Here is a 27,458-nt window from a genome sequence, read left to right as displayed (position 1 = left end):
TAGTAGCTGGTAGATAGTCAATGCGCCGTAAGTGTTAGCTATTAATTTCAAATATGGAAATCTTTTCTAATAGGTACTTGGCAAGATTATCAACATGAAGATAAAATTGTTCATGAACTGTAGGGGTAAGCTTTCAGAAGCCCCTTTAAAGAGGTGGGTCTATGTGAACATAATTTCATTTTGAAAAATTTGCAAATGCTAAAAGGAAAAAAAGGAACATAATTACTGCATGTGTTGTTTTTGTCTTCACAAAATGTTTAACTGAAATAGATCAGAAGATCAGAGATAACTTATTAACCTTAATTGATATAAAACTAAAGTAACCTAACCAGTAAAATTGACCCAGTCTAATTACAGAATTTACATGGATTTGTGTTCATCCATGGGTGTTTTTAAAAATGTGATCTAGGAATACCTATTTAGACGTATACAGTGTGGGGCTTCCCTGGTGGCGCAGTGGTTGAGAATCCGCCTGCCGAGGCGGGGGACACGGGGGTTTGTGCCCCGGTCCGGGAGGATCCCACATGCCGCGGAGCGGCTGGGCCCGTGAGCCATGGCCGCTGAGCCTGCGCGTCCGGAGCCTGTGCTCTGCAACAGGAGAGGCCACAGCAGTGAGAGGCCCGCGTACCGCAAAAACAAGCAAACAAACGAACAAACAAAAGAAATATACAGTGGGCTCAGCAACATGGACGGACTTAGAGATTATCATACTAAGTGAAGTAAGTCAGAAAGAGAAAGACAAGTACCATATGATATCATAATATGTGGAATCTAACGTATGATACAAATGAACCTATCTACAAAACGTAGACAGACTCACAGATACAGAGAACAGACTTGTGGTTTTCAAGGAGGAGGAGTTGGGGGAGGGATGGATTGGGAGTTCAGGGTTAGCAGATACGAATTATTATATATGGAATGGATAAACAACAAGGTCCTACTGTGTAGCACAGGGAGCTATATTTAATATCCTGTGATAAACCAGAATGGAAAAGAATATAAAAAAGAATATATATACAGTATACGCATAACTTATCCATTTGTTTTGGATCCTTGCTTTATCACATAGTTCCTGGTTCTGTATCTCTAACCTCTCTACTAGCCCTCTTCTTTCAGTCTTAAGAATTATTCAATTTTTAAAAAGAAATAAACTTAACTTCCTCTCCTCTGGTGCCCTGGCTTTTCCTCCTCTTCTCCAGTCTTTATCATCTCAGCTTTGCAGACGTGTGGCCAAGCCCCCTCTTCATCTCTCATTCACCGGTACCTCCACTGAAGCTGGGCTTTAACTGAATCACAAAGAAATTGCTGTTTGCAACATCCATGGGATACTTCTTACCTAGTGATGTTTCTGCTGCATTTGACAGTACCAGCTACTTGGTTTGGACTGTGTTCTCTCCAGGGTCTCCTCTTACCCACTCTTCTTTTTTGACTCTGCCGGCCTGCCTGCCATAGGCAGCTTCACGGCTGCCAGTGATGAGCGCCCCTGGGGTCACACTCAGCGTACGTTCTCCTTGAGTGCGGGCTGCACCTGGTGATTTGCTTTCAGTGAACAGAATATGGCAAAAGCGATGGAATGTCTCCTCTGCAATTAGGTTGTAAGAGGCTGTGACTTTTGTCTTGCTGGCATTCTCTCTCTCTTGCTCTTGCGTGCTTCTCTACGCTTGCTGGAGATGCCCTTGTGGCAAGGACTGAAGGAGGTCTCCAGCCAACCACTAGTGAGGAGCTACTGCCCTCATGCCAGTGGACCTTGAGGAACTGCAGGAGCCTAGGAGTGGATCCTTCCCCCATGGAGCCTTGAGATAACCACAGCACAGCGGACACCTTGATTGTAGTCCCAGAATAGTGAAAGTCAATGTTCTTAGTATTATAACTATTTCTTATTATGTAAGATACTAGGGCGTGAGGCTAAATACATTAAGATTGCTGGTACTTCTAAAAGCTCTATTAATAAGCAGCTGCTTTATACTCACTCCTGTTTGTTTTTAATTGCACTTTTTGAATTAGTACCAGAATTTTAGCTTAAATTTTACTTGCTTTCTGGTTATCATTTCTCTTCATGTTCTTAATGGTGCTAAGAGCTAATAAAAATCACTAAAAATAGACCATGCTCAAACTTTGAAGAAGGATGGATCAGTGAGTGAATACAGATCATAAACTGCTGGAACCCGCATAAGTCAGTATATCTTAAAGGGATTCTAATCGTGTTCATTAAGAAATAATTAACAAGGGTATATAATATACACAGTCTTAAAATAGATAACAGTGTAAACAAAATAATGATTGCCTACCATTTACATAAGCATTAACTTCAGTATAGCGTGTTTTTAGTCTTTAAGACTTTAGTGTGTTTTAAATCTTTAGTGTGTTTTTAACTTAAGACTTTCTGGTCATGTTTTTAAGCCATTTTCAGTTTTAAAATAGTTTAGAAGAAATCTCAGTTTTGGTCACACTATGTATTTTATTTATGTTCTACCAACAGCTTCTACCGTTTTGTTCTGGAACCGGAACTGACATTACCACCTAATGATGTTACTGGACCAGTGGCAAAATTCTTGGATATCCCTGAATCACCCCTTCTAACCCTCAACATGATTACTCCTGAAAGCTGGTTGGTTGAAACAGTACACAGCAACTGTGACCTTGATAATATTCATTTAAAGGATGTAAGTTACAAAGAAAGAGGAATAGGATAAATTCTTATGAGCTATTATTCCTGTACCAAGCGCATACTCACTGCTCACCAGAATTTTCTCCTTTATGATTCTAGGTCCTGATCCAGTCTTTCCTTTGATTTTCGAGTTTCCCTAACTTCCAAATTCAGCTTCTCTGGTTTTATGGGTTCTTAAATGCCCTCACTGTTTTTGTTGCTTCAGAAGTGCTACCCTAAGATGAACAATGTAGAAACTATGGAGACAGATGAATGGCAGTTTAGGACAAAACCATTAAGTACCTTTGCCCTTCAGGTTTTGTTTTTAACTCAGAGAGGAACAGTTTCATCTGAAATTCTTTTTTGCCCCACAGCTCATAGCCAGAGAAAGCAGTTCTAATGAGATGAGGGTAGAAAGCAGGAAAAAGTTTGCTTATATACTTCGGGCTGAGTGCATTCTTTCCCACCACCTCCAGTGTGACCCTTGTCCAGTAAATGACCGGACTTCTCTTCCCCACCTGTAGTCATTCAATCCACAGCACACACACACACACACAAAACAAAAGCACCGACAGGAGACTATTTTATAATATTCGGAGTCTTTCCAAACATTCTATTCAAAATTGGAAGGGCATTCAGAAAGCACAAAAAAAAAAAAACAGAAGCATTTTAGGAGAGTTTACCTAGAAGACAGGTATCTAGAAACTGGGGTGGCTGGGGGCAGTGCTTCCTTCTCACTGTCCTCCCCGTTGCCCGGTCCTGCACAGCCTCTGACCTATTTCCAGTTCTGCATTTGACAGCTCCTTCAGAAGGTAGCCATTACCTTGACCCAGGCATAAACATTTTACCTCTAATAATTTGGTGAAGGTTGTTCATTATTTGTTTCTCATGCTTTTCACGTGTCACCTTTTGTCTAAAGATTTTCCTTCTAGGCAGCTTTCTTCTGATTCACTCATGTGTAGATCCTGTGGGATCCTGAGTCACTTCCCTGGAACATACTCACTTATACGACCAACTTTACCCACCCGGAGAAGAACCTAAAACTCAGTCATAGCAATCATCTGAAATCGGTCCTTCAAATTGAGGGAAAAAATAGAAAGAGAGCAAAACAATGAAATCCATGAGGGAAAGTTCAGAAGTGAATTTGGCATGAAGTAAAAAAAATCCTGTTTCCTCCATGATTAGTTGGATCTCTGTTGGTCTGTTGGTTCTTCATTAAGAGAGTTCAGCAATATATATCAGTAAATAACTTTAAAGATTCTAACCAAAAGGGTAAAAAGTTTGCGGTGGGAGAATTAATGCAGCTTAAAGTTTTTAAATTGAGTCTGCTGGTAAAAAAATTTTAGTTTCTGTTGTACAGTTAATAGAGATTAAACATTTTGTTGTGAGTGGCAAATATAGCAATGCCTTTTTAGAACCTATTTGAATGAACAGTATTTTAGAAGACGCAAATAAACAAATAATTTCCCCTATTGTCGTAGATTATATGAGTGAACAAAAGGAAATTACAAATTCTACCAGCTGTAAAAGTTAACTACCTCTAAGGCTCTTCTCTTCCACTCTGTGCTGTACATACTTACAGTATTACCTGCAACTATCCTAGAAATATATGAAATAACAAAGACATGTGCTCAAGTAGAAAGAAGGAGTTGTAGGTAAAGGAAAAAAGTGAGACTAATAATGAGAGATGTGTCACTACACACTAGCTTGTATAGTCAGTACTCCTTGCTGCATCTAATTCCCGAACATTATATAACCACCTGAAGAAAGCTTGATCTAGAAAGAGTCTTCCTTCCCAGGTCTTTGTTCACATGGTTTATTGCACAGCCGGCATTAATGCCATTATTAAAGGTGACAAAAGTGGTTCTAGGAAAGCTTAAAGTGTGACAGTTACTTTTGCCTGGAGTTCAGAGGTGGTTCTCAGAGCTTGTAACTAGAACTGCATCCAAAGACTCTCTGGTTATATTTCATCATAGCCTTTACCTGACAGATGTCAAAATACCTGAAACAATAGTGATTGTTTACCCAGTAAAGAGGAAGTGAGTAAGTAAAAGATTGCTGAAGGAAAATGGTATGTGGCTATGTTAAAAGGAATTCACAGAAAAATGCATTAGCCCCTTTTGAAATATAAATAAATTATATGCCTTTATTGACAAGGCATTCATTACCAATGTAAATGTCAAAGAATTCCTATTTGAATGCCATAGATAATATTAATAAACCCAAATGTTAATCTTTATAATCAAACTTATACTTTTATTAAAGGAGGAAGCTAAATTCTTAACTATTCAGTCACAGAACAATACAATAAACACTTCTATTTAGAAATACTAATATGCACCAAAGTTATATTGGAAAGGTATTAAATTCATGTCTCATGTCAATAGTTAATATTTAGAACAGATAAATAAAAATATAAAGGAGATGTAAACATCAAAAAAGATCACTAGCTTTCCTATTCTTGCTAAAAATAAACCTTGATAATAGGAACTAATTTAACTCAAATCACCTTTATGAAATTATTATAAAACTTTAAATATTCACAAAATTATAAATACTCACCAGAAAGTACTCTTTGAAAAATGAATTTGCTATTTTTAGTGTTGTGGTTTGAATAAGTCAACACAATTGATGTCTGTTATACAAATATATAAGGAAGAGAAATTTTCACATTAATGTATTATAAATGAAGATATTATTTAGTCACAAACTGATTGAATGTATTTGAACTCTGCCCTGATATCTAATTCATAATTTAAAATAGTTAAGCTTTACTTCATAATCCCTCTGGGGTAGTTTCCTTGTCTGTAAAGTGAAGGAGCTAAGCTGGATGATCTCTAGGATTTCTCATATTCTGAGACTATCCCATAGAAATCTTTCTATCCAAAATGCTGTAAGGATTGTGGATACAGGTTAATGAAGTATATGAAGTTCATCATTAGAGTAGTAATAACTCAACAACTAATTCAGAGCTCAACTAAAGTCACTGAAACAAATGCTATTTTCGAACAAGTTACTTATTTCATGTTCTTAAAAACAGTAAAATTATAAGAACAGGGCTCAAGAAAGAAATACTGTACACAAGTGCTATAATTATTTCTGTAGTAATTATAGTCAAAGAAAAACAACTATACAGTACAGAATATTTTCAAATACTCTGTATGCTAAACATCATTAAAAGTAGTATCAAAAACCTCGTAGTGTGAAATAAAATTAGAGATAGATAGCATCATTGTCTTATCTGCTCAACAGAATTTGCCAGACTATATAAAAATCACTTACCATTTGATTTATTTTTATGTTTGGTTATGTTTTTCATGTGATGTAGAGAAAAAACTTTCTCCCTAAAATATTTATTATAACATTTGCAATAGAGTAAAATCTGGAAACATTTGGAATGTCCAGCCATTTAAAAGGATGTTTTAAAAAGAGGACATGGGGCTTCCCTGTTGGCACAGTGGTTGAGAGTCTGCCTGCCGATGCAGGGGACGCGGGTTCGTGCCCCGGTCCGGGAAGATCCCACATGCCGCGGAGCGGCTAGGCCCATGAGCCATGGCCGCTGAGCCTGCGCGTCCGGAGCCTGTGCTCCGCAACGGGAGAGGCAACAGCAGTGAGAGGCCCGTGTACCGCAAAAATAAAAAAAAATTAAAAAATAAATAAATAAAGGACTTGTTCTTAGAAAACTATATTTAATGAAAAAGGTTATACTTTCTTAGAAAAAAATTATGGAGCAAAAGTAGAAATCAGTGCATTGACGTGTATATGAATGTTTAGTCTGTAGGTAGTTTCTATTTTTTCCCTTTTACACTTTCTTATATTTGCTAAATTTTCTTTAATGAGCATATGTTTTTTTGAATGCAAAACAATTCACCGTTAATTGTTTTTAATTGCAAGAAAGGTGATAATGATGACAAGTTGGCCTTCTTGCCAGGTCTGAAGCAGGAGATCGAGGGCACAGCCGACGAAGCAGATTCTTTGAGTGCTGCAACTTACCGAGCCGCCCATCCATTCTCACATCTCTCCTGCTTGCGATTTTGGTGCATGTATCGTGATGTTGGAGTAGAGCTGATGTCATGGGAAAGGAAGAAAATTCATCATGAGCTTTAGTGTTCAAGAAGTTGATTCAGCTATTAGGTTCACTTGTCTAAAAGAAAGACTTGAGGTTGCCCCCAAAAATATATTGGCTAATATTAAAATAATCACATATACTTATTACAAAATTTACATTATGAGAATTACTAACACCAAAAACAATGACATATTTCCTCTGTAGATTGAGAAAACTGTCACAGCAGAATATGAACTAGAATATCTACTGCTCGAAGGACATTGCTTTGACATAATCACAGAAGAACCTCCTTGGGGTCTGCAGTTTACACTGGGCACAAAAAATAAACCTGTTGTCGTTGATACAATAGTGATGGCCAATCTTGTAAGTATTATACATACTCAATGGATGATACTTAATTAGATGTTTTGGTGAAATCCTCCAAGTTTTCCTAATAATATGAAATAATTTGTATCCTACTGTTACTGAACAGCTCCCAGAAAAAAATCCTTGAATAAGGTAATTAAAGCGAACATGAAGAGAGTCATACTTTCAGAATGTGCTTTTAAGGTTATTGCAGAGTCTTCTTCCTTGGAATTCATTTATAGAAATCATTCGTTCCACAGTTAGTAAACACTTATCTTGGAGTATTCATGAATAATCTTTCTTAAACAATTGGACCTCATTTTCATTCATATAACTATGATTATGTTTTTCTCATCTTAAAAGGGATATTTTCAATTAAAAGCAAACCCAGGTGCTTGGATACTGAAATTACGCCAAGGAAAATCTGAAGACATCTATCAAATAGTTGGGTGAGTTATATAAACCACTTGCAAATTTTTATATATAAATAAGTTTTTAGTGTGATATGACCAAGATCATCAAAACAACTAAAATACTCACAAATACCATTAGTATAAAACAAAAACTTCTTATAAAACTGTGACATTTGTTCCTATCATTGTTTTATTTCAAAATATAAAGGTATGACTGAAGTATACATCTTGTTCTTTACTCCATCTCCTAATTTTCTATAGACTTTTCCATGTGTTAACATAATGAACATATTTATCATTTAATGACTATATAGTATGTATAGCATCTTATATAGCAAAGCCATTATCTGTGAGTTATGTTCAGTTTTTCATTTTTATAAATAAGAATGGTTTCTTTCATAGTAAATTTCCTACTCATTAATGAGTCTAGTATAAAGCAGGGATCATCACGCTTTTTCTATTAGGAGCCAATAGTAAATATTTAATGTTTGAGGGCACATATGATTTTTGTCAATATTTTCTTTTTCAACAACCATGTTCGAATGTAAAAATCATTTTTAGCACAGGGGCCATACAAAAATAAGCCACCAACTTGTTATTGCTCACCAGCCATCGTTTGCCAGCACCTGGTAAACTCTTTTTTGTACCCCTTAATACCTGTAGTGTTCATTTATTTCAATAAGTATTTATTGGGCACCTATGATTATAACAAGCAGTGTGCTTAACAAAGGTAATATATGGGCAGGGGTTATTCAATGCTTTTTTCCCCTTTTCCTTATAGTGCCTAGAACATAGTGTCATTCAACAAACATGCTTAATAATTTAAGCATACAAAGCTGGGAATGCTGAATTCTTCTTTTTAAATCTTTTTTTTTATTGAATGAAAAATTCTTTAAATTCTATAGTGCTTTACAATTTTCAAAAGTTTCACACACACTATTTCATGTAATCCCATAATAACCCTTTTCTTCCCTATCCCTATAGTGCCCCCCTTTCCCTCTCCCCACTGGTAACCACTAGTTTGTTCTCTCTCTATATTTGTCAGTCTGCTTTTTTTAAATATTATTCACTAGTTTATTGTATTTTTTAGATGCCACATATAAGTGATATCATACAATATTTGTCTTTCTCTGACTACTTCACTTAGTATAATGCTCTCCAAGTCTGTCCATGTGCCTGCAAATGGCAAAATTTTATTTGTTTTTAAAGGCTGAATAGTATATGTGTGTGTGTGTATACACACACACACACACACACACACAACACAGCTTCTTTATCCATTCATCTGTTGATGGACACTCAGGTTGCTTCCATGTCTTGGCAATTATAAACAATGCTGCTGTGAACACTGGGGTGCCAGGACTGGAATTGCTGGATCATATGGTAATTCTATTTTTAGTTTTCTGAGAAACCTCCATACTGTTTTCCACAGTTGGCTGTACCAATTTACTTTCCCCCCAACAGTGTAGGAGGGTTCCTTTTTCTCCACATCCTTGCCAACATTTGTTATTTGTGTTCTTTTTGATGATGGCCATTCTGACAGGTGTGAGGTGATATCTTGTTGTGGTTTTGATTTGCATTTCCCTGGTGACAAGCGATGTTGAGCATCTTTTCATGTGCCTGTTGGCCATCTGCATTTCCTCTTTAGGAAATGTCTATTTAGTTCCTCTGCCCATTTTTTAATCGGGTTGTTTGTTTATTTGATGCTGAGTTGTATGAGCTGTTTATATATGTAGATTATTAACCCCTTATTGGTCATATCATTTGCAAGTGTTTTCTCCCATTCAGTAGGTTGTCTTGGTTTTGTTGATGGTTTCCTTTGCTGTTCAAAAGCTTTTAAGTATAATTAGGTCCCATTTGTTTATTTTTGCGTTTGTTTCCTTTGCTTTAGCAGACAGATCCAAAAATTACTGCTGCAATTTATGTCAAAGAGTGTTCTGCCTGTTTTCTTCTAGGAGTTTTATAACATCTGGCCTTACATTTAGGTCTTTAATCCATTTTGAGGTTATTTTTATATATGGTATTAGAGAATGTTCTAACTTCATTCCTTTACAAGGAGCTGTGCAGTTTTCCCAGCACCACTTATTGAAGAGACTGTCTTTTCTTCATTGTATACTTTTGCCACCCTTGTTATAGATTAAGTGACCATAAGTGTGTGGGTTTATTTCTGGAGTCTCTGTTCTGTTCCGTTGATCTGTGTGTCTGTTTTTGTGCTAGTACCGTACTGTTTTGATTACTGTAACTTTGTAGTGTAGTCTGAAGTCAGGGAGCATGGGGAATGCTTAATTCTGTGATAGGGTGAAGGGTAGGGGGAAGTCAGTATTGACATTAGAAATGAGATAATACCTCAAGAGAGTTTTGAAGAATTATAGGAACTTACTGCTAGTCATACGACAGCCAGAACATTCCAGGAAGAGGGTGGAGGTACAGATCTCTCATCTAAAACTCTTAGGGCCATATGTGTTTTAGAATATAGCATTTTCCAAATTCTAGAAAGTTAGTATAGTACACATATCATATATTATGATGTATTGAGCAGGATCTAAGAAAGCACTTCTTTAAATATCATTTCTGTCACAAACGTGTGAAAGTCACACTAAAGGAATATATAATGACTGTAAAAGAAAACAAAAAGACAAGACACAGGTGGAGAAAATATTTGCAAAGCATTATTCAGCAAAGAATTATATAAAGAACCATCAAAATTCAACAATGAGAAAACTTGATAAAAAATGTGCAAAAAACTTGAGCAGACTCTTCACCAAAGAAGAGACATGGATGTCAAATGAACACGTAAAAAAGATGTTCAACATTGTTAGTTATAAGGAAAATGCACATTAAAACCAAAGTGAGATACTGCCACACATCTATTAGAGTGTGTAACATTAAAAAGACTGACACTAACAAGTGCTGATGAAAATATGGAGCAACAGGAACTATCATACACTATCATTAGGAATGTAGAATAGTACAGCCACTTTGGTACAGTTTAGCAGGTCCATAAAAATTTAAATACACACTTACCATATGATCCAGGCATTTCACTCATAGGTATTTACCCAACATAAAAGGACATATATGTTCATACAAAGACTTGTACATTAATGTTTATAGCAGCTTTATTTGTAATTGCGAGACACTGGAAAGAACCCAAATGCTAACAAGTGAAGGAATTATCAAAATGTGGTATATCCATCCAATGGAATACTACCCAGCAATATAGAGGAATCAACTATTGATACATGCAGTGACATAGGTGAATCTCAAAATAATTAATGCTGAGTAAAAGAAGTGAGGCAAAAGAAAAAAAGAGAGTCTATACTGTATGATTCCTTTTATAAGTTGTAAAACGGTAGGTAATTAAGACAAACTATGGTGACGGAAGTCAGATCACTTGTTGCTTGGAGATGGAGGGCAGCTGGGGTGGGGAAGGGTCAGGTAAGCAGGCAAAGTGTTGGAGATAAACAGGTGAATAAAACACAGTTCCTACCCTTCCACAATTCATCCCAGTAGGAAAGACAGTTAAGGAAATGAATGACAGTAAAACGTTTTAAGTGCTACAAAAGAGTGCTGTGGTGGTACAGAAAATAAGCAAAATACACTGTTGACTTTCATATTGACTCTTCTTATAAAAATCATGGTTTCAAAGGATAAATTTGCTTCGTCTTCTTTCGTCTTTGCAAACTGTACTGCCAAGAACTCTGTGTTTCTAAATCTGCCACTATTGTTTCACTGTTGTTTTTTGCAAACAATTAGGTAAGCTGTGATTCAAATTCCTTCTCTGCCACCAACTCTCTGTATGAGTTTGCAAAAGTTTCTGAAGTCTTTATTTCCTCATAACAAGAGGGGATAATCCTACCTATCTTGTGGGGTCTTGGTAAGGACTACATGAGATTAGTGTCTCATGTCCTGAGTAAATGTCCATTTCCTCCTCACTTACTCTTTCTTTCTTCTTTACAGTTACATATATTATTGTATATGTATATTGTATAATACATATGCAATATGTATTATATATAATATGCATAGTATATATTATGTAAAACAGTTACTATATTAGGTTCTATTTTATCTTCTTTACCATTATTTGTTATTATACACAGCCTATAAATGGATGGTTTAGGGAGAAAATAGCCCCTGATTTTGTGTTTAAGTACCACTAACAAATTAGTGCAAAACTGATTTTTCTCATTCACAGTTACCCAACTCTTGGTGATGGAAGGAATTTCAAATTTGTTTATGTTCCTTATAAATGATAATATCATAAATTTCTCTCAGTCATAATTTACTTAACTCCAAATACGATTAATATGTCACTAGATAGCCAGAGTGGAAAAAACATAAATGATGCTACTCTTTGATTTTTTTGAAATTAAAGTTTCAGTAATGAAAAACAGGTCAATATGAAATATGACAAAAATGGAAATTCTATTTATCCCAATTTATGATTTAGTTCTAATTGATATTACATTTATATTTAAGCAAAGTATTCTTGAAATATGCTGAAAAGCTAAGCTAAAGTAATATTGACATGAGTTTCTAAGTTCAGATTTTAAAACCATGACTATATAGTTTGATATTTTTTAATTTGCCTTTTTGTTTATTAGGCATAATCCTCACATATGTACTTTTTATGTCTATCCATGTTTTTGTAATCTTTAACTGCAAATCATCTACCCATACTCTGTGTTGACTATTATTTACCTTGAATTCAAAAATACTCAATAAAATTATTCTCTCCTAGAAAATTTTTGTAGCTCTACTAAAATCAGACAAATGCTTCTCAGATTTTCCTAATTACAGAGAATAGCAGATGCTTTACATATACATATATATTTTTATATATGCCTTCAACCTGCTAAATTATTTTGCTAGTCTTTTTCACTTGAAATCTTCAGGAAAACAGATTACCTAATTCGTAGTTATTTTACACCTTTGAAACTGATCTGCTTCTCCTGTGCTTTATATAGAAGGCAAGAGAGGTTTCAGAGCTCTGCCCACTGGCCCTGGCGGTGGTTATAGCTCACTCTTTGTGAAGCCCTTCTGTGAGCTCTTAGAAGGTCTCTAATTGCTGCACCTCACTCTCGTTTGATTCCCTGGTCCCAGTTGGTGCATCTCTATTCCAGGTGGCTTCTCTAGCATCTTCCTCGGTCTCTGGGCATCCTAGGCTATACCCACAGCGTATTTCTGCCGAGGTCTCCTCATATCTCCAGGTTGCTGTTCTGGCAGGACGCATGACTACCCCATGATAACAAAACCAAATCTCTCCTACTTGGCTACTTCTGATCCATGAGAAGCACTTACACATCACTTGCCTAGCAAACTCTAGGAGTGCAGGCTGGTCTCAAAGGCAGTAAGAGTGGTAATAGGTCAGTCCTCAAATATCAGTCCATGGTCCATTTTAACTTTCCCAGACAAGAGTCAAATGCAGTCCTCTGTGTCTCACAACTTCAGGAAAGTACATTGCAAAGTGCTTTCCCCTTAAAGCATCTGCCTTACTGAGTTTAGGATTAGAAGGTAATGCTCCCCACACTTCCCCAGGGGGCGTGTAGAGGTGCACACTCACAGCCTGGCAACAGCTTTCTCCAGAGACGCTCTTCAGCCTTCATCTCACTCCTTTCCTCCTTTCAAGTGCCTCAGTTGAAGCATTTTAGTATCTTTTTAGTACCCCACCCCCCAAACTTTTAGTTCTTTACCATCACATTGCCGTTAGTTAAATATAAGCTTGACCAAATTCACTATTGATCATAGGTTTTATATGTTTCTTTCATCTTTCACATTCATTTTTGGTTTGGGTGGCTGACTTTCCATATCAGAGACGGAGTTAACACAGGGAAATGGATTCTTGATTGGACCAGGAAGGATTGGAGGAGCTAGCTCTGCAGGAGAGCTGCCTCCCAGGACCAGCCCAGGAACTCACCAGCCAGAAAGAACTGCTACCTCTCCCATGATCAGAAGAGTGAGAAAGCATGAAGCTGCCCCACCAACACGTCAACTCCCTGTCAGTCCCCAGAGAGCTGAGTTTGCACACTGGAACCCTGGCATAGACAACCTCTAGGTCTCCATGACGTCGCTTGCCCAAAGAAAACAGGCATCACTGCATTGACCCTCCCTTACTTGTAAATTCCAAATCACATGCACATGTATCTGTTTAGTAGAATCTAATTATTAACCAGAACCATAGCTGTAAAAGAATCTACAAAGAAAAAAGAGTTTTTAGCTTTCTAACCTCTGCAGTATATGCTAAAAGGTGGAATGGATATTGCCTGCCATATCACGATATGCACCAGATTTCTACAAATATTTTCTATAGAAACTTTAGGGGTATACTCTTGATTTTAAAGGCCTGAAAATGTTTTTGCCTTTCTTTGGCTTATTTTCTAAGTCCTGATAATAGTACTGATTATAATTCTCCTCAGAATGCTTGAAACAGGACTTCCTCATCATATTCTGCCATCCGGTGTTTTGGATTCGAAATGAGAGGCAGTGTGATTAACTTTTCCTTTACAAAAAATTAAATGATATTTAGAGTTAGAATTCCAGGACAAATACGTATGCGTCCTTTTTTGTAAAGTAATACTTCCTGATGTGTAATGAATCCTCTCATTTTGAAGTAAATGGCTTTTACTGAGAAATACTCTCTCACGTCTCTTATTGAGAATATAAATGATTTGAGTGCTCCTTTTTTTCCCCTCTATTAACTCCTTATCAATGAAGCCCGTGTCCTCTGACTTCTTGGCTTGTTCCCTTCATTTCGGTGGCTGACTGTCTTCACGTATCCAGTGGTTTTAGTTGCTTAGTGTTACTTACACAGGTGTAACAGTGCAGTCGTGAAGAGCCAGACTACTAGGGCTTAGTCTGGATCTAGGATAATTATTGTACCTTCCTCAGAGGATGGGTGTGTGGATTACATGAGTTAATATCTATAAAGTGCTTAAAATAGTGCCCGAAGTAGAACAAGAATCGTCATCACTACCCCCTCTACCATGTGGGATGGAGGAAGTTGCTTTAGATCTTGTACGGGCCTAACTGCAGTGTTGTGCTGCCTCTGTTCTGGTCTCAGTGGATGGTGGATCCGACGGCTAAAGTTGCTGATGTCGTTGAGCAACATTTGGGACTGGAAGCTCTTGCACGTTTTTAAGAGATTTGACGTTTCTACTACATAAGTTGGAATGCTTTCTTTTTTCCAGTGGTAAATGTTGGCAGGGGCTGTGCCTCGTGCTGCGGGTCAGGCACCTCATCTGAGGAACTGCGAGTGAGAGTCAGAGACGTGTTAGTCAGCATAGCCCTAGAATCCCCAGGTTTTTATTTTAGAAAAATTTTCAAGCGTATGTTATGTCTGACTGAATGCAAAGTATCTACTAATTTGACATCTGATTGCTTTCCCTCTTTGAAAAAATTCAGTTTTATGGTAAATGCTTTTTACAGTAGCATTTTTCAGTTCATAGTGAAAATAGTATCAAAAAATTTTTGAGCAAAGCTGTCATGTTTGATTTATTTATGCAGTGTTGAAAATTAGACTATGAACTACATAATGTGTAATATAAAATAGATCCAAGTGATGCAGATGGACATGACAGACACATTTTCAGTCTTTTAAGTTTAATGATATACTTCAAATTTTGGCATTTGAAAATGGCTAGTAAATAATGAAAAGTAGTTGTATGGTGTAGATTTCCTTTGATTATGCTGTATAAACAACTTATTTTAAAGTCTAGAAAATGTTTCATATTTTAATTATCATTACAATATATGAAAGATCTGACTTGTGATAATTTTAGTATACAGTAATAAAGATACGCTATAATCTGCACTTTCTGAGTGACTAGGTGATATCAAATTTAGTGAGTTATTTTTGTACGATCTTAATTTGTATTAAGTATTAATATTAATACTTATTAAGTATTAATTAAGTTAAAATTGGATAATTTTGAAAATTGTAGTGTATTGCAGCATATCTTTTTTTTTTTTCGATACGCGGGCCTCTCACTGTTGTGGCCTCTCCCATTGCGGAGCACAGGCTCCGGACACACAGGCTCAGCGGCCATGGCTCACGGGCCTAGCCGCTCCGCGGCATGTGGGATCCTCCCGGACCAGGGCACGAAGCCGTGTCCCCTGCATCGGCAGACGGACTCTCAACCACTGCGCCACCAGGGAAGCCCTGCAGCATATTTTAATTGACTATAGAAACAGCAGATATGACATATACACAAATGATATTATACTTATGTCTATTGCAAAATGAATTTATTCTGTTATTTGTACCATCATAATTGTACGTCTTTTCTTAAATTGATTATAGATATTTACATGTTTTTTCTGCTTCTAGGCATGAAGAAACTGACTCTCAACCAGACCTAGGAGATGTCATTGTTGTGCTAAACAGCTTCAAAAGCAAAATACTGGAAGTACAAGTGTGTGAGGCCAAAGCTCTTTACAGGCTTTGTTCTTAGTATTAAGAATTCTTTTTTTGTCCTTAATTAATTAATTTTTATTTTACTACTGATTTCACAGTTTTAGTACCTAAAATCTCATATTGGAACTCTGGCAGTGAAAGGAAGAAGAGGATTAAATCATGAAGGGAAAGCAGAGAGCTTGAAGATAGAAGAGAAGAAACGATTTTTTTTTTAAGTTATGATGTGTCTACTGTATCTACTATATTTGTAACCAAATTATGTTATAAATTAGGCTTCAGAGATGAGATCAGGAATGCAGGTTGAAACGTTACCCCTTTCAACAGGAAAAAAAAAAAAGTGATGTTTCAAAAACCAGAAAAGTTTTTAATGATGGCAGGTTTAGTTCTTTTGGACAAACTCACCTACTTAAAATCAGTAAAAATGCTGGGCGAAATGTTTTTTAAAAATTTTAAAAGCACTGAGGAGCTGACAAGAATGATAATAAGGAAATACAAAACCAAAATTAAATGGAAAATGAGAGCCTAGTGAAGTAAGCAGGCACCAAAGCTTCTCTTATCCCAGGAAAGCTGCTGTTGCCCTGAAACATTTGTTCGTCCTGGTACACTTGAACTATCGTTTTGATTTAATTTGCAAGGTGATGGGGACAGAAATTAAAACCCTAGACCCACATAAAGTGGGTAATCTATTAGAAGACCCTCTCTGCAATAAGCTGGCTATAGCTTCAGGGTAAGGATGAACCATAGTAAAGTATACCACGCAGTCTTTTAGCCCAAATGGGTATCACCTAAGAAATCAAAGGAACCCTGAGCCTTGAATTTGCACTAAAATGGCTCCAGATTAATAAGGTTTTACAGGCATCTGACAGAAACATCCAGATATCTCTGGAATAAGACTACTATATCCAAATAAACAAGGAAAATGAACAGAAATGGCAAATAACAGAGAGCAGATGTACAAACACTCCATATGTTAGAATTATTGACACAGACACTGAAACAACTATGCCTAAAGTGTTTAAAGAAATAAAAGACAGGCTTGAAAACAATTGCAGGGAATAAAAAACTATAAAAAGTGCATATCTGATTTTTTTTTTAAAGTAAAACTTCTAAAACTGAACAGTACAATGACCAAAGAATTCACTGGGTGGCTTTAACAAGGCCTCAGGAGAGAACTAGTGAGTTGGAAGACAGACCAAAAGACGTATCCCAAATGCAACTGACCTTATAAAAGAGGAAACTACAGCAGAGAGTATATAAAAGGCATAGAGAATAGAGTGAGAAATCTAAGATACCAGGATTGCATTTAAACATGGCTCTGCCACTCATTAGCTGTGTGACCTTGGACAGATTACTTAACCTCTTTCTATCTCATTTTCCTTATCCATAATAGGAGTTAATGATGAAACCCTCCTTATAGGTCTACTATAAGGATAAGATAATTTAGCTTTATGAAGTACTTTATGAGTGTTTAAAAATAAAATCCATTTAAATGGAGTTCCAGAAGGTGACGAAAGACAGAATGAGGTACAGGTATTATTTGAAGCAATGATAGCTGAGAATTTTCATGAGTGATGAAAGGTACTAATTTGCATATTCAGGAAGTCGAGTGATTCCAAAGCAAGATAATGAAAAGGAAATCTACACCTAGACTCTTGTTAATAAAACTGCAGAAAACAAAAGACAAAGAGAAATCTTGAGAGTAACCAGAAGAAAAAAGAAAAATTACCTTCAAAGAACTATAGTTAGCCTGACAGTTGGTTTCTCAGCAGTAATAATGGAAGCCAGAAGATAATGAATGATATCTAAAAGCACTGACAGAAAAAAGGAATGTCAACCTTGTATAATTCACCCTGAAAAGTATTTTTCAAGAAAAAACATAAGGTATTTTCAGACAAATAAAAAACTGAATTTGCCACCAGCATGCTCACACTAAAGGAAATTCTAAATGGTATACTTCAGGCAGAAAAAGAATGAGCTCAGATGGAAGATCTGAGTTTGAAAAAAGAATGAAGAGAAAAGAAAATGGCAACTCTGCGGATGAATCTGTGAACAGTGAATATATAAAACAACAGTTATGTCTTAGGATCTTAAAAATCAATTAAAAAATAACAATAGCATTTAAGGCATTATATAAATAAGGGTGTGTATAATAACATATAAGGTTCTTATATTGACCAGGACAAGGATTATGATTACTTTTAGACTTAAGGGCAAATCTGAATGCTTTACATTTCTAAGATAACCACTAAAAGAATAGAAACAAGGCATAATGTCATAGTGAAGAGGAAAATGGAATGAAGCAAATTAATATAAATGGACTAAGAAACAAGAAATAAAGCAGAATACATGTGCCATTGAAGAAGCACAAAATAGTAAGTTAGAATTTAACCCAATTACATTAAATGTAAATGGACTACATGTTCCAGTCCAAAGACTAAGATTGTCAGACAGGATTTTTTTTTTAAATCCCACTCTATGTTTGCAAGAAGGAACACCTAATATATAACAATACAGTTTCAGGGTAAAGATTAAAATAAAAGTGTGGCAAAAGTATACTAGGCCAATACTAACCTAAATAAAGCTTGTATGGCTATACTAATATCAGAGATATTAAAACAACATTATTAAAGGTAAAGAAGGTTACTTTATATGTGTATATAAGGCAGAAATAGAATTACCAAGAGAAACTGGCAATTCTCTATAATACTGGGATATTTTTAACATACGTCTCTCAGTACTTGATATAACAGGCAGACCAAAAACTCATTAGAGATGGAGATTTGAGCAGTGTGATTATAAATCTTGACCTAGTAGATGTATATAGAACACAATAGCCAATAACACCAAATGAACAATCTTTCAGACACAGACATTAATAAAAATCAGCTTTACGTTTAGTTGAAAAGCAAGTTTCAACAGATTTCAGAAGAATGAACTCAAACAGAGTATGTTCTCCGTCTACAGTGCAGTAGAAATTAATATGCAAAGATAACTAGAAAACACCCATTTGCCAGAATCTCTGTGATCTAGTAATGGTAGGCTACCAGAACTCAAGCCTTACATACTGCAGAGATTCTAAACCACCAAATCATCAAAATTGACCTTGCATCCCACATCATAACCTGTTTCTTATCACCTCTGCTCTTCTTCCTGTGATCAGTTATACATGTTTATACTCATCTTTGATACTGTTTTTCCTCTACTGGCTTTGGCTTCCTTTCTCAGGAAGAGAAACTTATACTGTGTCCTTCCAGATGAAAAATCCCACAAACTCAGACCACCTGCTTAAGTTACTAACTCATCCCAAGCCTTTTAGGACCAGCATTCCAGCTAGTTTTATCCTAGCCCTACAAACAGGAGAGAAAAATATTATTTCTGCTGGGAGACTGGGGATGTCTTATCGTTGAGGAATTTTGATCATTGAAAAATTATTTTCTTTTTCTTGAGCTGGTTTTTTTTTCACTGTCTGTATTGGCTCTAATTTTACCTGTTGGACCCTGGTATAGAGGAGGTCTGACTCTTTCACCAAAGCCACCAAATCTTTGAGGGTGATAATCATGCCTTACCTGAAGCAAACGTTCTACAGCCTAACCTTACCTAGGTGCTTCGGTTGTTTTTTAGTAACAGTTTTATCTGCTCACCTTCCATCTCTCAAAATTATACAAAAGGACAGGAAAAAGGGAGGAGAAAAGATACGCAAGATAAAGGTTCAGCCCATGAACTCCAGTAGCCACTAATAGGAATTCCAGGAAGGAAGAACAGAAAATGGAGGAAGGAAAGTATCCCACAGATAGAGGAATATAAACACATCCATGTCAAGGGGTCCACAAATGAGTGAAAAATGGCCCACACGAGATCCTAAAAACTACCAAGGAGAAGAGGCGGGTCACTGCAATAGAACGACACACTAGCATCAGATGTTTCATTTTCAAGACAACAAAACAGAGATTTCAGTGTTTTGAGGAAAATTACTTTGAATCTAGGATTCTTCAGGCAAATATTCTCTGAAGGGTGAAGATTTAGAAAAATTATCTTTCACACCCCTTCTTGAAGGTGTTTGCCAGCACGATGAAGATGAAGCAGAAGAAAGAGGAAAATAGGTATTGTAAGAAATGGTGAAATCAGTGTGAAAACCAATGCAAAGAAAGCTCGAAAGAGGCAGTTAATTGTTAAGCCCCAAGAAAAATGTCTTCAAGAAGACAGGAATTCCAGACAGTTAAGTAACAAGAATAACAAACTGGAAAATATTAGGTACATGGTAAAGAAGAAGTACATCTCACCACAAGAAAAAATAAACACAATAAAATTCCAAGAAAAATACACTTCTGTATTGGTGAAATGTGAGAAAACAGAATCCATGGGAAGCTGGAGGAGTGTCCTAGGAGGGTGTGGTGGTCACATCATCGTAACTATGTGGAGGAAATGTAACTGTAGTAGCCTTTCAGCTCTTCAGTGCGTTGTGTTTACAGTGTCACAATAAGCACTTTTTACTGATTTTCAAGTTGTAGAATAAAACATGGCATAGTGCAAAAGATACAGTTATGTTTACCAAGCTAAATGTAAATATTATCCATACTTACAATGCTAAAGTAAAGTTTTAGCTAATATAAGTTGGGAGGCAGAGGGAAAAGGTAGAGATATTAGTGTCCTTATAACACGCCATGCAAGAGAAACTTGAATTTGTTGGAATAAAAAATACAGATTTAAGGCTTATTTAAAGTTACAAAAATACTCAGTAGAAGAACTAATGACATGGTATTATCAAAACCTCCAGACAGAGGGGAAGGGAAGGGTGATATAAGTAAGCTGTTCATCTTTTGTTACAAAGAATGAATAATGCCTAAACTCTATGAATCAGATATACAGTAGATAACATCCACGGTTGGCAATTCAGTAAATACGAGTATAAGCACATTATTTAGCAGTATGGCGGTAGCCACTAAAAACTAGAGGCTGAACTGAGAGTTGAAATCAGATTGTGTCTATAATATTCTAAGATCTTTCTTGGCTTCATTTACTACAACTATCTTAGATTTACAAGGGTCATCTTGTCTATATATTTCTAACCATGCAGCATAATATTTAAATCTACAAAATTCTAAAGTTTTTCTTTACCATGCTATCTAGGTACAAAAAAAGCCAGACAGAATTCAGGAAGATATCCTTTCTGATAAAGATGAAAAAAAAGGAGTGTGGGATTCCATTAAAAGGTGATTACTAGTTAATATTTTAACTATAGACCCATCAGGAGTCTAGTTTGTGGAAGCCCTGCAGATGGTAAATATTTAAGTCAAGCACAGATCTTCTCTAGAAAGGATAAGACAAATACATAAATGTTACTGATGTAAGACAGGAAACTGGAGCTATAAGACAACTGAACATAAAGGGCTGTTCAAACCAGGGAAGGGAAAGTCTATATCCAGTTAGGAGGAACCTCAGAAAAGACTCTGGAGGAGTGTGTGGCTAAGATACGTTCTAAAGGATGGACAGGAGACAGAGTGAAGGTACCTTGTTACGTGAAGTCAAAAAGATTGGGTGTGTTTCTCAAGGAACAGGAAGTAGCCCAGGTTAGCTGGGATGTTGAATATAAGGGGGAATCTTTCAGTTAGGTTGGGACCTATATTAGTTAATCAAAAAAGGAATATTTTGGCTCACATATCTAAAGAGTCCAGGAGTAGAACTGACTTTGGGCATTCAGGTGATGTAGTCCAGAAACTCTTTCTCCAACGCCTAGTTCTATTATCTGTGCTTCCTTCATTTTCAGACAAACTTTTACAAGAAAGAGCTTGCCATCTATCTCCCATGGGAAGAAATTGCCTCTTTCCAGATAGTTACCAGCACACGTTCCAAGTCTGACTCGTTGGCCCAGCTGTTGCCTTGTATACCAGACTGAACTGATCCCTGTGACTTACTGACTAATCTTGGGTCGTGTGGCTACCTCTAGAGCCAGCAAGAAGGCCCATCCTGCCTAAACCTCGTAGAATGAAAGTAGAGGAGGAATAGCTACTCACCCACCCACCTGCCCACAATACCAAGTTACTGTGACTAGAAGTGTAAAGGGCGTTAGGTGGGCAAACACAGAAGCGGGCTGCTGTGATCCACATTGTAGACAACTCGGAAAGTCCATTTTAGAGATTTGAATTTAATTTGAATTATGATAGAGGACTATTGATCATTTTTATCAAAGATAAGAAATAGAAACTTCAGGCCAAATAGCTTCAGCAACCTAAGCAGAAGCACTCCCATCATTTTGGATGTTGCCCAGTTCAGGCCTCTTTTTCTATAGTTGACTCCTTGTTTGATAGGAAGAATCGTGTTACTGTCCCAGTATGTGCATTGAACTGGTTACTGACCAAGAAAGGCTCGAACTCACTACTTTGAGAGGACTTCAGAGCAGGTTCGTTTGACAGGGGATAATGTAACAGGATCTGGGCATTTTAAAGAGTATCTGTTCATGAGCTTCCATTAAAACCAAAGGTAGAGACAAGAAGGAGTAAAGATAACTGTTAGCCTGCGGCTTAGCCACTTACTACACAGCGAGGATACAAAACAAATGCTGCTTTGTTAGAAAGAGAGAGGGTAAGTTTGGGGGATGGAAACTCCTCCAGATGCATAAGTATGTTACAGTGTTTTCACTTCTTTATCTTAGTTTTAATCCTAACTTCAAGTGATTTTTTTTTTCTTCCTCCCTGAATCAACTGTGTATTTTTCTTATTTGGGGGATTACAATGAGAAAACATTGCAAGAATACATCTGCCATAACAATTCTTATTTGGCAAAATATATTCCATGTCAATTGTGAATTGTTTAGTTTTCTAAAATCAGTCATTTTAAATATCTGTGCGTATAAAAATGAGATTTCTAATTAAATAAACATTTTCAATAGGAAAAAGAAGAAACGATACACTATGAATACCCCAAATAAGATTCAGTCACTTTTATGTATGAGGTGGGGCATATCAAAGGCTGGTCTGGGTCCAGAAAGGGGTGACAGTGACAGCTGGGCCCAGATGAGGCTGTGGCGATGTAAACCACATCGTGAATGGACGCGGCTCCCCAGTGCTGTCTTATCCCTCCTGGAGACACGCCCAAGGCACAGAGGTCCCCGCAGCCTGTGGGGAGGCTGTCCCTGGCCGGAGGAGCTCTAAGCTGCGGGTGCCTCTTACAGCATCTTGTCCTGGGAAGGCACATCCACAGCACTCAGGGGCCTCCCCTGTTAGCACAGACGGAAGCTCTGGTGTGCCGCTGTTAACACTCGCACATTCTGTTTCTTCGCTCACGACTGGCCTTCCTAAAGCCTCAGTATGTTGCATATAGCCATAGAATGCCACAGTTCATCCTCTGCTCTTAAAACAACTTTTGTAACTCACAAAGATTCCAAGGTATTATCCCATTAACCTAGAGAAAATAGAATTGCATTCTATATTGTCCAATTTTAAAAAATCATAAAACTTCAAGTTACATTGTCACATGTTTAAATAATTCATAATTTTTAGGATAAGTACTTGTTTACAGTGTAATAACCATTCAGTTTGAAAAGCCTTCCTATTTTTATTTCTCATCAAATTTAATATTTAGGTATGTAAAGTTTGCAGATGTGTATTAAGAAAATGACAGTCACTTCTTTTTCATTCAAAGTTTCACAAGGAGCCTGCATAAAAAAGAAGACAATAAGGAAACAGACGTTCTAAACATTTTTTCAGTTGCTTCTGGCCATTTATATGAACGCTTTTTAAGGTAGGTATATTTTTTTATTTAATGTTTTGAAAAGTAATACATTTACATGGTCCAAAAAGAATTTTTAAAGTTTAAAAAAATAAAAGAAATTACAGTGGAAAAAGAAAAACCTCCCACCTCTGTTTCCTTGATACCCAGTTCCCTTTCCCACAGGAAACCAATGTTATTATTTTCATAGCCTGCCAAATATATGTATAGACAAGCCCAAATATGTATTTTTGCTTTTTTTAACTCCCTTTTCCCAAATAGTAACAAAGTACATAGTGCTTTTGCACCTTGCCTTTTTAATTTTTTTTTTACCTAAAATTATGAGGGAAGTATATTTTCTAAATACAGTGAAATTCCATGTGTTTGATTTGAAATATTGTTATTCTTTAAGGTTAGAAAACGGACATATTTTGTAGTAAGATGTGTGAGGAAAAAAAAGAATATATAGTAAATTTTCCTTTCCTGGTGAAGAAATACCATGTTTTATAAAAAGGGGGAGGAGTCTGAGAGAAGGAAAGCAATATTTATAAACTATCAAGGGCTATTTTTTAACTGCTTCTATAGAAGGATCACAGAGAACGCCTCAAAAATGTTTGAATATGTGTTGATATTTTAAGATGTACTTTAGATACATCTGTATCTTCTCCAATCAGAGGTCTAGGATAGCAAAACAAGTGGCCTGTCCAGTGACTTTATCAAAATACGACATGTTGTTCAGCCCTTCAAGGTTTACACACCTGCTATTAGTGACACAGTAACAGAGCCAAGATTAGACGCTAGTTTAACTAAACAAGACTGTTTCAGACTAGCTTCTTTCTCTTGTCAGCTGGACCAAACAAAAAGCAATCAATTTAGTCTATACCAGGTATGTATATATATATATACACACACACACACACACACACACATACTTACGTTTATACAATATATGTGTATATATACATATATTCTTATACGTTACTTGCTGAGCAGCCATAATATTTGAAGATACGTCACTATTTCTCCATAATTCATAGTGAAAACTACCAACTAATATCTTTAAATATTTAAAAGCCTTAAGAGAAGTAGGATGAACCCCTATTAATGTTAATTTATTGAGTTTATTGTTGTTTTATGCAGAATTATGATGCTTTCTGTTTTACGGAACACCAAAACACCAGTGAAGTTCTGGTTTCTTAAAAATTATCTCTCACCAACATTTAAAGTAAGTACATTAATTTTTTTAATAGAATAGTTAATATTTCAGAAGTAAATTCTTTATATCATTGTAAGTTCACATAACATTTCTCTTTTCAGAATGAGTCTTTTGAAATGTATATTTACTCAAATTACTATATGTAATCAATTTAAAATCTCGATAATCAGTATTTTTTAATCTAGTTTAAGAAAAATTCTATGCAGCTTTTATTTAAAGAAGTGATTAAAAACACAGCAGGAGATAGTTTATGTTTAAGTAAACTCAAAATCAGGATTAGTGGGTTTTCATAACAATAAGTAAATAGAAGTTGGCAATGAAAAATATGTACAGATTGTTAATTAAAAGAATTAGATTCTGTCATATTTTGACAAAGAAAGGCAGGAAGAGTAGAAAATATGAAAACTGCACCACAGAGAATAGTTTGATAGGACCAAGAAGAGTGGGGCTCTGGTATCACATGCGGTGCATCGGTTGGTGTGGTAATGTGGGCACTATAGGTAGTGTCTCCAGCAATTTGTATTTAGAAGTTTTTCGACGGCCAACATCTGTTACCCTTTACTCAGCCCTACACTCTTGCCACAGAGTGTACCCCGTTTCTTCCTATTAATCAGATTCCAGGCAAGTTAGGGTCTCATTCAACAGCAGTTCAGAGAAATTTTCTTCCTAGACCAAAACCAGCTGTGAAAGCAGAAATAAAAACAGGCAACCATGCTTTTATTCCTTGGCGTTGCCAGGCACATTGCTAAGTACTTTACCTGCATTATTCAGTTGCTCTTCATAAAGTCCTATTCCCAGAAAACCACGACTCAGAAGTTACATAACTGGCCCGCACAGTTGGGAGGTATCCAGGACCACTCTTAAGTTTAGAAACCCACTAGAAGGACACACAGAACTCAGAAAAGCAATTATACTCATTACAGTTGATTACAGCAAAAGGATACAGATTAAAATCAGCAAAGCAAAGAGATGCATAAGGCGGAATCCAGGGGACACCAGACCGAGCTTCCAGTTGTCCTTTCGCAGTGGAGTCATGTGGACAGAGCTTATACCTCCCAGCAAAACTGTGACGGTACACATGGAGTGTTGCCAATTAGGGAAGCCCACTCAGACCTGCTGTCCAGAGTTTTTATTGGGAGTTGGGTACATAGACCCACCTGACGGCCACCATGACTGACCTTAGCATCTAGCCCCTCCAGAGCTTGAGCTGATATCTTGTGGCCCAAGGTCTCCATCATAAATCACATTGTTGGCACAGACTATCTGGTGTGGCCCTAGGTCCCCAGGTAAATACAGACGTTCTCATCAGGCAGGATATTCCAAGGTTAGCATTTACTTCCCAGGAGCGAAGGGCAAAGGTCCCAAATATTCTTTGAGCAGGATTTGTCCTTTATGGCACAGGCCTTAGATCAAATAGCTAATTAGTAGCTGAGATTTGAGCCCAAGTGTTCTGACCTCAAAGCCCAGGTGCTTAACACTTATGAAACAGCTCCTCTACCCTCCCTGCCACCACCAAGAGTGCCGCCTCCTGTACTTACTTGTAAACTGAAAAAGAACCCATAAATCTAGACAAGAAGTCTTACTAGTTTGTTACTAAACTTTTAACACGTGATACAACACTGCATCGGGGGATTTAACTCTGCATATACTGAGATGATACAATGTGAAGATTCTCTTACCAGGAAATTATATCGTTCACTAGAAACGCAGTGCTGTGTGTGGAAAAAAGCCTTGTTCTGCTGCATGGCCAAAGGTGATACCATACCTGAAATAACATTTTCCTTCTTTTTGTAATTTGTTCTTTTTGCTCGAAATTTTTACCTTTTATATTTTTTTCAGGGAAATATAACGTGTACAAACGGTAAATGTGCAACTTTGATGAAATTTTACAAATTTAAAACACCTGTGTAACCAGCAGCCAGATATGGAAACAGAAATTGCTAGTACCCTAGATCTTTTCCCTTCAATTTTAAAAGCATACCTCCTTTCTTCCTTCAGATCTTCGCTGAATTATACCTACTTTGGGAATAACCCTTTCCTGACTACACTATGTAAAATGACAGTCCCTTCTGATCTTTCATTGTATTTCCCTTCCCCTTTTATTTTTCTCCATAGCACTATCTTCTATAGATACGTTACTAATTTCACTTATTTTATCTAACATGTAAGCCTCACGAGAGCCATGATTTGTGTCTGTTTTGTTTCATTACTGGATCCCTAGGGCCTAGCATAGTGCCTGGCACATAGTGCATTCTCAGTGAACATATTTTAATACATATTCGTTGAATTAAAAAAAAAGTTTTTCTAATTTATCCTAGTTTTTTTTTTTTTAAGTTTGAAATGAAAGCAGTGACTCCCGGTAACTGTTCTAGCCATAATTTCAACATTTTGCCACTCACAGATAAAACCAATGCTTACAGTAAGGAACATACTTTAAATCTACATCGTTCTTACAAGAGCAGGGAGAAAATTAAACTAAGCATATAACCAGCAACTAGCTACAAGTGAGAATTGAGGAGATGAATGCAAATTCTACATTTGCTGACCCGTCTTTACCCACTCCTTTACCGTTATCCCTCTCAATATTTGGACTCTTGAGCCAAACTTAGATAACAGTGTACATATTTAATTAACTGCTCTGTTTTAAA

General features: G+C 36.6%; 1 protein-coding gene across 3 annotated transcripts in view; it reads left to right on the top strand.

Moving 5' to 3' along the window:
• The window catches only part of UGGT2 (UDP-glucose glycoprotein glucosyltransferase 2), a 191,643-nt gene that overhangs the window by 117,242 nt on the left and 46,943 nt on the right, over positions 1–27,458 (top strand). For all 3 annotated transcript variants that reach the window (XM_060287968.1, XM_060287969.1, XM_060287970.1), the window contains exons 26-33: positions 74–153; positions 2,480–2,663; positions 6,921–7,079; positions 7,425–7,510; positions 15,804–15,888; positions 21,018–21,100; positions 23,529–23,627; positions 24,735–24,819. In XM_060287968.1, coding sequence (XP_060143951.1) covers positions 74–153; positions 2,480–2,663; positions 6,921–7,079; positions 7,425–7,510; positions 15,804–15,888; positions 21,018–21,100; positions 23,529–23,627; positions 24,735–24,819 — 861 coding nt within the window. The remainder of the gene's footprint in view (positions 1–73; positions 154–2,479; positions 2,664–6,920; positions 7,080–7,424; positions 7,511–15,803; positions 15,889–21,017; positions 21,101–23,528; positions 23,628–24,734; positions 24,820–27,458) is intronic.

Source organism: Globicephala melas, chromosome 18 (genome assembly GCF_963455315.2).
Source record: "Globicephala melas chromosome 18, mGloMel1.2, whole genome shotgun sequence".
In the NCBI taxonomy this organism is placed as follows: Eukaryota; Metazoa; Chordata; class Mammalia; order Artiodactyla; family Delphinidae; genus Globicephala; species Globicephala melas.
The sequence above is the reverse complement of the archived record's forward strand: the minus strand, read 5'-3'. Positions and strand labels throughout refer to the sequence as shown.